General features: G+C 34.4%; 2 protein-coding genes across 10 annotated transcripts in view; one reads left to right on the top strand and one right to left on the bottom strand.

The window, feature by feature from the left end:
* Window positions 1-15,486, top strand: part of LOC132929312 (cardioacceleratory peptide receptor) — a 207,399-nt gene that overhangs the window by 129,201 nt on the left and 62,712 nt on the right. The window contains exon 1 of one of the 9 annotated variants that reach the window (XM_060994583.1): window positions 14,352-14,370. The exons of the other annotated variants lie outside the window; for them this stretch is intronic. The gene's annotated coding sequence lies outside the window, so the exon portion shown is untranslated. Of the gene's footprint in view, window positions 1-14,351; window positions 14,371-15,486 lie in introns of those variants that run through there. 9 annotated transcript variants of the gene reach the window in all.
* On the bottom strand, window positions 3,947-6,569 carry LOC132930040 (loricrin-like). The gene is made up of 2 exons (XM_060995696.1): window positions 6,440-6,569; window positions 3,947-4,407 (listed from the first exon to the last, which is right to left on the bottom strand). The coding sequence occupies exons 1-2, from the start codon at window positions 6,567-6,569 to the stop codon at window positions 3,947-3,949; spliced, it is 591 nt and encodes a 196-aa protein (XP_060851679.1).

The following is a 15,486-nucleotide window of genomic DNA, read 5'->3' as shown; positions in this document are numbered from 1 at the left end:
TTTCAAGATGTATTTGTGTATAATACATGTTTAATGAAATTATTTGTGTTTTCTATATACCAAATTCATTTTTATTAGAGAATACAGTACGTAACCACCGAAACAATGTATCCTATTTTTAATAACAGGTATAAAATATTAATTTAGTGCAACTGATTATTTTTAAGTGAAATTCTGTGTACTATGTAGATACTACTGCAGATAAGTTAGTGCCTTAGGATAATACTCGTACGATATAGTTTTAACAAAATTAAATTAAATTCTACAACCATGCTTATAGAAAACTCAATTTTTAATAACTGTTATAAATATATGGGTACTGAAAACCGTTACATTTAATGAATTGAATATCACATATGTGACAATTTAAACTTGTTATGGATATAATATAAATAATATCGATTTTTAAAGAAACTAGTTTTGTATTTAACTATTTTTTTTTCTGACTTTATAGTATCTATTTATGACTTATTTATACGCAATAATTGTATTAACTGTATTAGTCATATATTATAATATATTATAATATATGATATAATATATATTTATAATATAATTCTGATAAAAAAATAATTGAATTATGTAGATAATGTTTAATTGTTCTTATATTTTAAAATAAATTTTATATTGTATTATTGTTGTTTACATACTCGTATTTTCTATGAACTATGATATTGTTTCTCATAGAAATATTTTGAAAGGTTGTATTATATTTGAATATAATATAAATTGTTAAAATTAGTGGTTCTGACTGTCAAATGACGAATGGAAAATTATATGAAATTATCGCCATTCGCAGAATCGTCTGATTATTTTTATAATAAACAATAGTCATGTTTATAGAATATTATATTTTAAAATTACCTTTTCCAATAATATTTATATTATAATTTCTTGCAACGTTCTAGACGTATTAGAATAATTTTTTGGGATTCCAAAGAAAAGCATGTTTTCATAATGAAAGCCGTTAAAAATGTCAACGAATGAATTATGATGTTTCATTTTTAAAGCAATTTCAACAGATACTTGGACTGATGTCAAAACTATAACTTTTTCGATGCCATACGTTCAAGATCTGAATTCGTTTTTTCTTTGACATATTAAAATATAATTACTATAAACTATTTTATACACAAAATATTCTCAAAGATTAAACTCGATTAATATTTATAAAGTGTATTTATAGACGAAATCACTTAATAAATAACTTCGTTGAATATATTAAGACCGACCACTTATAATAATCTATGTTAAAGTCCCGGTGAAAATTCAACATGAATCATTACAGATTATACATTATGCTCATGTCTAATATGACACATGAGCACGGTCAGATAATTTGAATATTCTTGGTCCCTCGATGGTTGAATTATATAACGATGTTTTTACAATATTCGGTGATTGACTAAATTATTAAAAACAAAATTCCTAATAAATAACATACTTAGTATACACACACGCGACACGCAAGAGTTTCAGATTTAATGACGTCAACACTTAATTATGTTTTACATGCTACTCGATGTTTATATTTAAACTTTAATCAAGCAAGGATAGTTGTATATTGACCAATGGACAATGCAAGTCGAATACCTAACCCGATTGACCAGCAACGTTAATCGCGGTCATAAAACGTTTAAAAGGTCCTTACAGAAATACATTAGTCATTGCGCCATTGCGGTACTTTACTTCACGGCTAATACAATATGTTAATAGCATATATTAACATATTGTATTGAAATTATTTTTAAATATACATATCTATTCGTAAAATCATAATTGAAGCATTATAATTATTTATATTTACGTACCGAGTTTATTCGTCTATATGTATATTATAGATATACATGTTTTACATGTATTATAGCTATTATTAAAGTAAATAAACACATCTGATACACTATAGTCGACTACTGCAGTTGTATATATTATTATAATTTCATAAAATGTGTTTTGTTCGTTTTTAAACGCTGCAATATATTATAAAATCATGCGTTATCTTATTTTTAAATTGTCAATAGCGAATAGCGTAATTTAAATTATCATTGAAATAATCAGTTATATGGTGCGGGACGGAGAAATTGATGACAGTACGTTTCACATACGCGTCCGTATTAAAATATACTCTCGCAGCAGCTTTACCTACCCAACTGGATTGGAATGAACCGCGTATTCCTTGAAAAAAAAGTGGCACGAAAAACACGATCATTATAATATTAAATACGAATACCAGGAAAACTCGATTTATCTCAATTTACGTCAACTAAAATGAATGACTTATTATGTATGCAATTCGAGTTTATTTTGTGTATATACATTATATGATTTAATACACATGTATATCAAAAATAAACTATTACTGTTCTTTAACATAACAATTCACTATAATATCGTATTTCACAACACGGTTAGGCGTTGAAAATAAACACAAAAACCGTATATTAAACGTAGACCGGATGTTACTTAGTCGTGTAAAACAAATTTAGTGATTATATTATAATATCTTACCAAAAAAAAAGTGGAATTGTAATGATTGTAATCATACAATTTAGTACAAAAAAAAAATTCTTAATATATTATACTATACATATAGGAGTTATAACACCTATATACCTTATACCTACATATACGTATTACCTATATGTAATACATAATAATTATATATACTTTATACAGTATCCGTATCCGTATGTACCTAGTACATACTATATGTACTGCTTACCATCCGAATGGATTATTCGATTATTACAATAATCATAACTATTCAAAATCACAGCCATAAAAACATGCACAGTAATATGTATCTTAACACCTTAACGAATATACCTCCGTAGAACTAAGAGTATACCATAATAGGTTTATCATAACTCCACAAAATATACTTTTAAATTTTATTTGACGTCAGGGATCCTGGCGATTAATTCACCGGTGATTAATTGTTTGTAACCAATTCGCTATATTCATATTCCTTTAATATAAGTAATATAACATTATTGATTCATAATATACATATTATGTTATTGCTTTTTTATTTATCATTAGGTAACATTTAAGCATAAATCGCCCAGCGATAACGGTAAATATTGAGTTATCGGTCAACTCACATTAAAAATTAAAAATCGCACAGATGAAAATATCGAAAATATAAATTTGTATTCCTAACGATAAACGATTACCCCCCCCCCCTCCGCATGTACGCGTTTGGCTCACTGCCAATATAACCAACGGACGAATTAATCGGAAACAATAAAAGTCGTTTTGCGCGAGCAGACTGGATCGTCCTATATATCACAGCTTTATATAATTGCCACCAAAGCCGATCTAGGTGTGCACGCTTCGAAACGATTTTTCTTGATTTTTCGGCCACTTCCGTACAGCCAACGCGACTATTTATCCGATGTTTCGAAAAATAAAATTTAATAAATATAATAATTATGATACCGCAGCGGCGTTCCGTGTAGGCTATTTAGCTACACTGCTGTGGTAGAATCGAATTCTTCGAGTTGGATACGTCACGATAATGATTTATTATGTCTTATTCATATAATAATGATATACAAATCGCAATAATATAAAACAGCCGTTGTCGTAGTTTTATCACACAAATTAGCTAGACGATTTTAATGTCAACAACTGTTTTTCATCACATTACTATGGTTAATAAATATTTGCAAACATGATATAATGGATTAAAATAATACATTTTTCTCAGTCCTTTCTGTTTTTTTAAATTTTTTTTTTATGTTTACGATATTTCTATCGTAAATATGTACTCGAAAATGTTCATGTTTATGTGGTATATCGTTTCGTCGTCGTCGGGGACGATCATCTACAATTATAATTATTATTACGTATATCCGTCGTCGACCACCGAAATTACCGTCGGGACCATGACGTGCGACTTTATTGCAAGCCCGTCCACAACGACCACTACGAAAAACGATTGTCAATCGCTGCCGGAGACCACCACGTTCCGTCCACAGCGGCCGACGTCCATGATCCGATGTCCGATAGTGCTTCCGTGGCCATTCCGGAAGCTACCTTCTTCGCCGTGTCCGTCGCCAACACTTCCGTCACCACCACCACCGTTGTCGACACCACCACCATCACCACCACCAACACCACCACCACTATCGTCAACATGTACGTTGCCACCGTGCCCGTCGCTGCAGATTACCTCGCGCACGACGACACTACCTCCATGCACTACGACTACGAACTGTCCACTGTCAATGGATACCACCGACGATGAACCACCGTACGAATTACAGTGGACGCCACCTGCAACCGTGACACCACCTCCAATTAGGATTTGGACGGTAACCGCCACGACCAGTAGTCGTCCATCGATGTCCTCCTCCACATGTCGATCGTCTATTGCACGCACACGACCTACTATGTCCGTGCCTAGAGTTGCACATAAATTGTTATTGTTTTAAAATTTTAAGTTTTTATTTTTTCATAATACGGTATTCCAAAAATGTCACTATCAATTATCATAATGTATCATGTTATTATACCTTAAAATGCCGATAAAAAGTATAAAACATTATTTTAGTTTCTACGAGCGAAGCAAAGAATGTATTTGTCTTACAATCGTGTGTTTTTTATTTTTATCATTTATGCACGTTATTTCGTAACCGGAGTACTGACCGCCCAGGGTTTGATCATTCTGTTTAAACTCCATCGATGGTTTCTATTATTAATATTCGACTAAACCACTAAACCGAGTAAGAGACAGGAATGTATGATAATTTGTATTCGTTTGGTTTTATTTTGTTTTTTTTTTTTTGTTTAATACTGTTTAGTACTTGTAGTAACTATCAGTATATTATTCTATATAATAGTATGACTTTACTCAACGTGTAACAATTCATAAGTGACTTGATTTTTGACTTAATTATTTATTTATTATTTGGCCGAGCATGCGCCACTTACTTAGCTTGCTCTTACCGCACGTTACTGATTAAAACTCATAACTGTTACTATTGGTTATTGGTCTAGAGCTTTAATAATTTTATCTGAACAAGCTTGTCAATAAAAATTGCCATCGTATAACACGTCAAATTATAATAGGATCTGTCACATAGTAAAATTTTGACCATAATATATGAATCTGACTTAAAATTTTTTGTAAAGTGTTTTCACATATTATACCACGAAGATTTAAAGATTATGTATTATTATATTTTGTCAAATATTTTTTGATGAAGTGTATCTTTCAATTTTATTTTTTATACAATATACAACTCATTTCATGCAAAAATCGATTAGATGTTTAAATATAAAATAATTGATTCAGAGTAATAAATACTGATTGGCTAACAAATTAAATAGTTTTCTGTGTTATCGCATCTTTTCGACTTTGTCCACATGGTTATATGGTTTGGAATATTAAAAACGAGTAACAGAGAAAGTGTATACTTAACAGTTAACTTAAACTAGTGCTGTAATCCAATACGAAATCAAAGAATTTATGAGATTTTTTACTCCAGTTTTCGTTTATTTGAATTGAGTAGTATGAGAAAATATCAAAATATAATTATGTCACAAAACACAACATTATATTTTTATTTGTTCATATATATATTGATTAATATAACACATTTTTTAGAATATTTAACAGCATTAGTCCCTTATAATAGGTATTAAAAACATATACGACAAATCAAATCAAATCCCTAATTCTCTTTAGAAAAAGTGTCTTTCATAAAAAATTAAAATTAATTTCAATCAATTAGTTATCATGCATTTATCGCTAGTTATAACAACAAAATATCGCCACAGAACCATTAATTTAATTTTTCTGACGTATACATAGTGAATTAATGAAAAAAGTTTCTTTAAAAATAATGTTTCTATACTGAAAACATGGTCTTATCTAATCTGACTTTTGAGGAATCAGTTTATGTGGCGACAGCCCAATCGCCACTAAATGTATTTCGCTATAAAATATATAATATATTTTTTTAAATTAACATTCATATTTAGGTACATCCAAGTTATAAATGAATATGAAGAAACAAATCGATGATAAAATCATCGGAATTCTTTTTAAATCTTTGAACCTTCGCACTCATAAATGAATAACCAACAGTGTAAACATTTTATGATTTCTGTGACTTATAGATTTAATGAAATATACACAACTATAAGAAATTCTCTACCATCATCTATTTATTTGATAAATAGTACATTATATGGTATAAGTAAATAGTATACGAACACACATGGGAGTGTTGATCGGTGGCGGAGAGCGGAAATTACATCATACGAGTCGCCCGACTACCCCTAAAGCGATCCAATAGATTCTTCTCGTCAAAAATGTTTTTGATAATACAACAGTACACTATAGCTCAAACCCAGCAATATTTAACTTAAAAATTAATAATAATTCCTCGAAATAGTGAACCGCAACAAAACTAATCATGAACCTTACTGCCGAAAAGCATGACGGGCATCGCCGACGACGAAAAACGGTAGTGGTGTGACCATTCGACACTTTCATCCTGTCTAACAGAAGCGGCTTTCTGAATTCGGAAATCGGAGGCATCCGACAAATGGCGCATGGCGGTGATGTCCGACGAATCATTCACGCAGTGGCATACGGCGAGTCCTGCACGGCGGTTGCGGCATCTTGCTGTAAACCGTGCTCGGTGGTGGCGTCCGTCGAGTCATGCATGGCGGTGGCGTCCGTCGAATCATGCACGGTGGTAGCGTCCGTCGAGTCATGCACGGCGGTGGCGTCCGTCGAGTCATGCACGGCGGTAGCGTCCGTCGAGTTATGCACGGCGGTAGCGTCGGCTGAGTTATGCACGGCGGTAGCGTCGGCTGAGTTATGCACGGCGGTGCCGTTGGTCGAGTCTTGCACGGCAGTGGCGTCCGGCTGCGGGTCGTGCACGGCGGTGGCGTCCAAGCGGCCATGCACGGCAGTGGCGTTCGATGAGTCATGCACGGTGGTAGCGTCAGACTGCAGGCTGTGCAAAGCGATGGCGTCTGCTTGCAGGTCGTGCACGGTGGCGGCGTTCGACGAGTCGTGCACGGCGGTAGCGTTCGACGAGTCATGCACGGTGGTAGCGTCGGTTGAGTTATGCACGGCAGTGGCGTCCGGCTGCGGGTCGTGCACGGCGGTGGCGTCCAAGCGGCCATGCACGGCAGTGGCGTTCGATGAGTCATGCACGGTGGTAGCGTCAGACTGCAGGCTGTGCAAAGCGATGGCGTCTGCTTGCAGGTCGTGCACGGTGGCAGCGTTCGACGAGTCGTGCACGGTGGTGGAGTCCGACAGGTCGTGCACGGCGGTGGCGTCCGACGTGTCATGCACGGCGGTGGCGTCCGACTGTAAGTCGTGCACGGAGGCGGCGTCCGATGAGTCTTACACGGTGATGTTTTCCGATGGCCAGCAAAAGTGCACTGTGGTACACAGCGTGTCGTCGATGGCGGGCATCGAATATGTTGCGAACAGCGAGTCGGCGGGGTCGAACAATGAACCTGTGGCGGTGAACAGCGAGTCTTTACCGGTGGACAGCGGGTGGACGTAGAACAGCGGCACGTACACCGCGATGATGATCGACGGTCGGCCGATGTTTCACCGCAAGCAGGTCTGTTCGTATTCCCCTTAAAAGTCACGGCCCTACTATAAGGCGTTACGTACTCGGGAGTCGACACATCGCGATGCATGTAATCCCACATCACTATCACACCCGACGACACTGACATGACGCAAAAACATAGAAACAATAATATAATTGTTACTGAATACATCTTCATCAGATGGGTACAAAACGAATTGGTTTGGTATGTTCGGCTGGAAGGTCAGAAAATAAATGGACAGTTTCTTAAATTATCAAAATAGGTACTATAATTATTATAATATTGTGTTGATAACTGTTGTCTACGAAACTGTTTAATGGTCAATATAATATTTTAATAAAAATAATAATACATTTTTATAGTTTACTATAGGTTTTTCTATGTTATATTTATAAACCATAGGCCTCGTACTTTTATACTTTAAGCCCTAACGGTATGTAATAAAATAAACATTCAACTATGTACCGAATAAAACAAAAATGTATTCGTATAGAAAAGAAAACATGAACTTGATTTTAATTTCTACATTTAGGATTTACATGTACGGTTTTTGTATTGAAAATTAAAATATGCAATCAATATTCATATAGTATGAAATATGAATATAATAATTAATATTAATTATTATTAATTATTACCTCTACCCCTCATATCTACAGATAATAATAGTTACGTTATAGTAATATAGTAAAATAAAAGACGGTATTACAGGTACATGTACAATAAAATTGATGGTGATAAATTGATAAACTGATGAATTCATGTGACAAAACCACAAAAACTCAATATCCTCAATTTTAATTTACACATATAAACATCATATATATGTAAGTTTTTAATGCGTTTTATAATTTATCACAAAACATGGGTTACAAATATTAATAGAGCTATTAAAATTAAAAAAATCACTAAATTTACATGAATGCGCATTAAAATCGTTTGATTTTTCAGTCGTTAAGAAATAAAATTAATTTATAATTTATATAAAAATAAATCTAATAAACTAAAAAAAATTTAATTATTTGTGGTTTTTTTTTTGCATATTTGGTTACGATTTTAGAACAATTTTATCTAAAAGTCAATATTACGTCATATAAAATGAATTAGGTATACAAAGCGTAATACAAAAAGCGCCAGATAATATCATTCAATTTCGTACGCAGGTGGACAAGTCATTCCTTGTAATACGTCATTTAATAACTGCTTCATAATATTTCTGATGCCAGGTAGTTTTTACGCACGACGTTATAGGTACTACTTAATAAAAAAAGAAAAACCTTAATTTCCATCAAACAAGATGACAGCCAGTTCACTTTTCGGCAGAAAAAAAAATATATATAATTATATATTATTATTTATTACACATATTTTACCTACATTTTCACCTTTCTGATCGTCCATAGTAGTAGTGTTTTCGAATAATTGCACCACGCGACTTTCAAGATGATATTATATTATAATCATATTTTAATTTTCTGGATCATAGGTAGTGGTTACATCATACAAGAAAAATGCGTCTCCTCCATATAATGACTAGAGTATTGAGAAACTAATGGTTTTTATAAAAACACGTCTCGCCAACATAAGTCTTAATATATTATTATACATCGCGATTGTATGCGTACATATATATTTATATAAAAGATCCATTAAATCTAAACATTTATCACTGGCCCATTATCGTTCGTAAACAACCCCTCTAAATCATAAGTCAAACTATGATTGTTTATGAGATACAATGCACTGACATTTTATCGTTTTGATATTGTAATAATAAAACAATATTATAAATGTCGTGCGTGTTTTATTATTATTATTATTATTGTGAAACCATAAACTGATTAATATTATTATTTCGCGTGTAATGATAATCGCTAGTTTTTTTTTAAAAAAAATACATCGAAATGATTAAATCTATCTCGACAACATGATATGCGAGTGAATAAAAAAAAAGAAACAAAAAAAACATAATAAACAATTTCCTCCGTACGTTACAATAGTATAAAATAATAATAATAATTATGCAGTGTGCACAATAATTTTCGTTCCGCGATTTGTGCATAGAACTTTCCACTTTATGTCAAACAAACACGCATGCTGTTCGTCGATTAATACGGCTATATGTAAGTACCCGTGTACTTACTTATACACGGCACTATACGTACTATACGGCATTGTAAACGCGGCGAATTATTATATTTATTCCCCCTTTGTTTTTCTTGTAACTCGTAAGCATGTCGATCACCTCTAGATTTATAGATACATACAACGATGTATAGTGATTTACCAAGCATGCTCACCTAGATGTTTTTATATAATTATTAATATATTCAAATTATGATTTTTGGAAATTTTAAATACACTTAAACACCAGCATATTCTCAAATTCTTGAGGTGTTTCATAACACTTAAGGAGTGTCCTGTAGTGATATTATAAGCGTTCGTTTTTTCAAACTACAAATTCCTCCATAACATATACAATCAATTATTTATTGCATAATTTTTCACAAAAAATTATTTCAAAAATTAAAAGGGTATTGTTTTTGAGTAATTTTTTAATTTTATATCTCTGCAGGACATTGTAAAGTATAAAAAAACTCAATAATTTGAAAATATGGTCTTAACGTATATTTTATAATTACAAAAAAAATAAAGAAGGTGAGCATGTTTGGTGAATCATTCTGTATATAAATATACAATTTTTGTTTCAATAAACAAAAATGTGTGGGTCGTTGCACACAATTTATTATTATTTCTATGAATAATCAAAATATTGTAGAATTCCGGTATAACTCGGCAACGGCGACAACGATGACGACGATTTTCCCGAGAAATTTGCCACTCGGGCCAAATTTATTTCCATACTATTATAATTTATAATGTTTCATTTCCTGTCAGTAGCTGAATCTATCCCTCTCGTATTCCCTTATACGTTCACGCTCAAATAATACTTTCAAAGTAGGTAACATTATCGTATAATATGTGTTGATGAAATCGGACGGTATTGGTTTCTTGGTGGATCCGAGACGAACGACAATCCGACGACAGTGTCTTGGAAAAGTGGAATTACGTACTTTGACAAATGAAACTCCTGTCAGCCAGCATTTGCAGTTCACTTGCACATGTACAAATGTACAATATATATCATGTGTATATATACTGTGAGTTGTATCTCACGCGCGAGTACAAATTATATATAGGATAGATGTATGGGAGTAGACGGTTTAATGAAAATCGAAAACGAAGTTGCATCTAAAATATATAATTTACTCATGTCGCCATGGCGCCATCACTGGTTGCAGTAATTGGAATAATTTCTAGCAATGGAACACTGCAGAGTGCGACTATGAATATCTGTATGAAAAACACATCACGCAATAATATTTTAGTAATACGTTTTATGTCCATTAAAATATTAGACATAAACAGGCAACATGTTTTTTTTAGGTGGGTTGAGAGAATTATCTTTCTTAATGTACATTTATGAAGGCTATGCGTGATGTATCTGATCCAGAGATATACTAACAGGGTAGGAGGTATACTCTATTTAGCATTATTTGTCTATTGATTTCTTCATTACAGTTTATTTCTGTATAACTTTATTATTAAAATAAAAATTCATGTTTTAATTACGTTTTTTAATTTTGTCTCTTAACAGATAGTTGTTAACTTTTGCAGTCAAATAATATTTATACATTTTAAAAGAACGTTTCACAACATGTTCTCCTACAAGTAACTATCCGCGGTTCCCATTGATTTTTTTAAAGGCATCGTAATTTAAATAATATCTGTACACGCAGATACCGATAGCACTATGACTTATAAGGAGCGTTAAACAATAAATTATTACAATCTCGTAATCATAATATATTAACATGTAATATAGTTTGATTAGCGATTCGGGCGGTACCGAACGGAGTTTTTATAACATAATAATGATTTCTTGTAACATTGAGTATTGTATAAAAGTGTATACTTATATGTTTCTCGGAAGTGTTGGAATTCTCAGTGAGAAAGTCCGCGGGAGGAGTGTCGGTTTAAAACGTTGTTATTAATATTATATTATTATATTATGGACAACGAAACGCGTCGCCGTGGCGTGATTTATTCGCGTAACACGCGCACTGCGCTCCGCGGAAAACTATTCCGCACACGCGAACCGATTTCGAGTCACAATCCTCTGAGTGTAGATCACGCGAATCTGCAGTTATAGTACTATCACAAACGGATATCGTATAATACAATTATAATGAGAAGTGACTTGTTGTTGCGAGTAACGTCTCACGGGACTGACGGGGACGCTATCGCGGAAGTGTTCTCCCGGGCGTAATAAATTATTATTCTATTAGTTTACACGTTTAGTTGAAATAATTTCAGTGAAAAATGTTTTGACGAGTGTTTCCGTAACAGCGCGTTATCCTACTTCGAAAGTCGTCTTATTACGAACACATTATATTACAAATATATAACAACTACGTATTATTGCGTCTCGTTGTTTCTTCGTATCGCGACGAAGGGGCCGCAATAGCATTAAAATATAATATTATAATAACCCTTTTCTCACACCCCCTCCGGCGGGTGGGTGCAGCGTGCACGCGTCGTTATCGTTGCCGGCAACGTAAGTATATACCATTATACTTACACTCTGCTGCTCTGCCGGTGTTGCGTCTGCCGTGTCCTATCCGCTTCGGAAATCTATTCACGTCAATAATGTGTGTACAAAATAATAATAAGTATACACCGCGCAGCTACAAGGTAGAGGTATAAATCTGACTGCAGCGTGTATAATACGTACATATTTATTACGAAAATCTCTCGTCGGCCCGCCGGCGCGTGTTAATTCGTATACTTCACACACATGCGCGTGCAGGACATCTAACGATGACGAGCAGGCGCCTGTCTTTGGCCCGAGAAACGGTTTTTCTCCAGAATGAAAATAACGATAAGGCGTACGTATGAGATCGTATAAAATATACTTTGTAACAGCGCGGACGACACAACGCGAGTGTTCGATGTTACGAGCATATAATATTATAAATAATTATAATATGGTTGTCGGTGTACCCCTTTATACCGCGTAGATTACAGTGATAATGTGCGATGATCGAGCGCCATGTTTGGATGCCGCCGTGTTCGTTAATCGTTGCATACCGGTAACCCGGTCAAAATACGCGCGGGTGAACCGCGCATTCGTACGATTATGTAGTTACCGCCGCGCGCGTGGTATGTACCACGATTAAAGAACGACGTCTTCAACCGTGGTATGTACCTACACACGTACGCATGTGCGCCAATACCATGAGCTCCCGGCGATTCTATATAACAACGAATCTATTGAGATTTTGATTTTTCCAATTTTTAAGGCATGAGCGTTGTCGATGAATCGCCCTGTATAATATTTAATATGTTGGTACTCGGGTCCGAACCGTAGGAGTTTACGCGCGCGCACCCGCGTGGTATACGTTGGTATATACCAGTGACACGGTGCGTGCGTGACGATTCGCGTAAAAGGTGCGTCGGCCGGCAAACGGCTTTTCGCACGTGGACGGACGCGTGTAAACATCAGGCGAAATGAAAATCCGGGTGCCGCCGAGACAGACAAATGGGTCGGTCACGTCCGTCGAATCTGGTTAGTAATAATCATCTGTAGCGCGCATGTGTTGCAAGTATATAATATCTATAATAATATATCTATCATTATCGTTATTACCGTTTTCGTTATCGTCATCATTATTTACGGTGCGGTTCACGTGTGCGGATCTACGCGCGCACATACATATACGTTTTCGACGTGCGTTCGGTTATTATACCGACGCCGTTACAACACGCGGTTATAAGGTATATTATAATGGGTATACTGGTTTGCGTATTTTTCTATCGCGGATTGGTAAATATAAACACCGCGGTCGTTATAATATCCTATGGCTTGTATATCTGCATGCCGGAGGTATATATAATTGAATCTCGCGGGTGCGAAATTTCGCGGACCCGCAAATTCTGATACGCGGTTTAGCGAGCAAAATAAAAACCTAATTGAAACGGACGCGAACTCGTCGTGAGAGACTTATATAGACGCGTACGTCTGAACGTCTCGCGTATTACTTGCATATTATTATTATTATGATGTACAAATAAATAATTTAAATTCGCAAATGTTTACCTATTCTGTATTTGGTCGAGACCGGTCCGCGTGTATAGGTGTGTGTGTATGTTCGTACGTTTGGATTTCGAAAACTGCAAACAATATAATTACGGGAGTACATAATATTATGAGCAGAAAGCGCGCGCACGAAACCGATAATAGAAAATAAAACGCCCCGCCACCGTCGATGGACGCCACCTCCTCCGCCACCACCTCCGGATTTGCAATAGATAATCTCATTCGGTCAGCTCGATTGAATATTTTTCATCGGTACATATACGAAAGCAGCATATATACATAATATTTCCGAGTCGTATATATTTCGCACAGTCGTCACAGCCGTATAGATGTACACACTGCACACACACACACACATATATGATATATGGCTGGCAGTAGGTGTCGACGACCGACGTCCATCGCGTCCATTTCACGTGCGGGATCACGGAATTACATATTATAATTATTAACATAATATTAAATAATTAGTATTTAAATACCGTCTTCCGCTATCGAGTTTTTGTGTGTGTGTATGTGTGTGTGTGTGTTAAAAAATGTGTCTAATTAACTGTCATCGACGTTGTTTGAACGATTCGAACGAGTGATTTTACGACACACCCCGCAAGTCTATATACGAGGTAAATTAAATGTATTTATAACAATAATATAATGTTCTTTTAAAATTTTTTTTTTTTAATCACATACTCGCAAACAGAATGTTTTTCCGTCAATTGTTATGGTAAGAATACAAGAATACTTGTATACCTAAAGTCTATGTATGGTATAGGTGTCGTGGTATACCATAAATAACCGATTCAATATAGTTTAATAAATATACACGATCATATCTTAGAAGTTACTCAAAGTTTAAACGATTCGATCGCTATAGAAAACGCAATAACAACAATACTTGGAAGTAGCATTTATATCGTGCCGCTCCACACTTCTTGACTAAACTTTAGAAACTTAACTATAAATAATAAATTATTTTGGTTTAAACTTCTATATTTTCGGAATTATACTTTAAAAAAAACATACAAAACGCACAGTACAACTTGAAAATTCTTCAACTGATTTAAAATATAAATTGACAAAGAGTAAAATATGTTTTTGCCATTTACGTGTTCGTCTGATCGCGTGTCGAACTGCAAGTATGCACAAAATGCAAATGGGCAAATGTATTCAATTACACTAGCTGGGCAGGACGTAACGAAGTTCGTAATCGTTCGACATAAACGTTCAAATTTATTCGGTTGAGACACGTTGATTGCAATGAATAAATGATTAGTGCATACATCGACAGTGTTGTATAATATTATATACTTAACACTTGTGTACACGTCTTGTATTATTATAGCCATGATAATCATCATTTTTAATAATATGGTGACTCATGTGACTGACTATGCGAGTGTGTCAGTGTGCTTTTAAGTTTCTACTTTAGTTTATAAGCTAGATACGTATTTATAAGACATAGAAAATTAAGAAATTAATTATCAAAATGCGTATTTTAAACTCCTATTTCCACCAGATTCGTTTTGTTCTAATTTTCACTTGTATTTCTTAAATATATATATACATAACTTGTTTAAAACGTGAATTGTTTGAATTTTCATTAAAAGTTTTTGTTTTATTCTAAAACTTATTATCCCAGTGCGGAATGACCCTTCGTTTCAATTATTTATCTCTGGGTCGCGAGACGTATTTAAACCGGGTCCCGTAAAATGTATGCATCAATTTAAACTTTTCCACTT

This window comes from Rhopalosiphum padi, chromosome 4 (assembly GCF_020882245.1).
Source record: "Rhopalosiphum padi isolate XX-2018 chromosome 4, ASM2088224v1, whole genome shotgun sequence".
Taxonomy (NCBI): Eukaryota; Metazoa; Arthropoda; class Insecta; order Hemiptera; family Aphididae; genus Rhopalosiphum; species Rhopalosiphum padi.
Note: the sequence above shows the minus strand (reverse complement) of the source record. Positions and strands in the feature narration are given on the sequence as shown.

Bases quoted from the DNA above. Each gene is read 5' to 3' on its own strand.
- LOC132930040 (XM_060995696.1), bottom strand. From the start codon at position 6,569: ATGCGCCATTTGTCGGATGCCTCCGATTTCCGAATTCAGAAAGCCGCT. The intron at 4,408-6,439 runs GTAAGGTTCATG...GTGCAACTCTAG, and splicing joins GCCCGTCATGCTTTTCGGCA to GCACGGACATAGTAGGTCGT.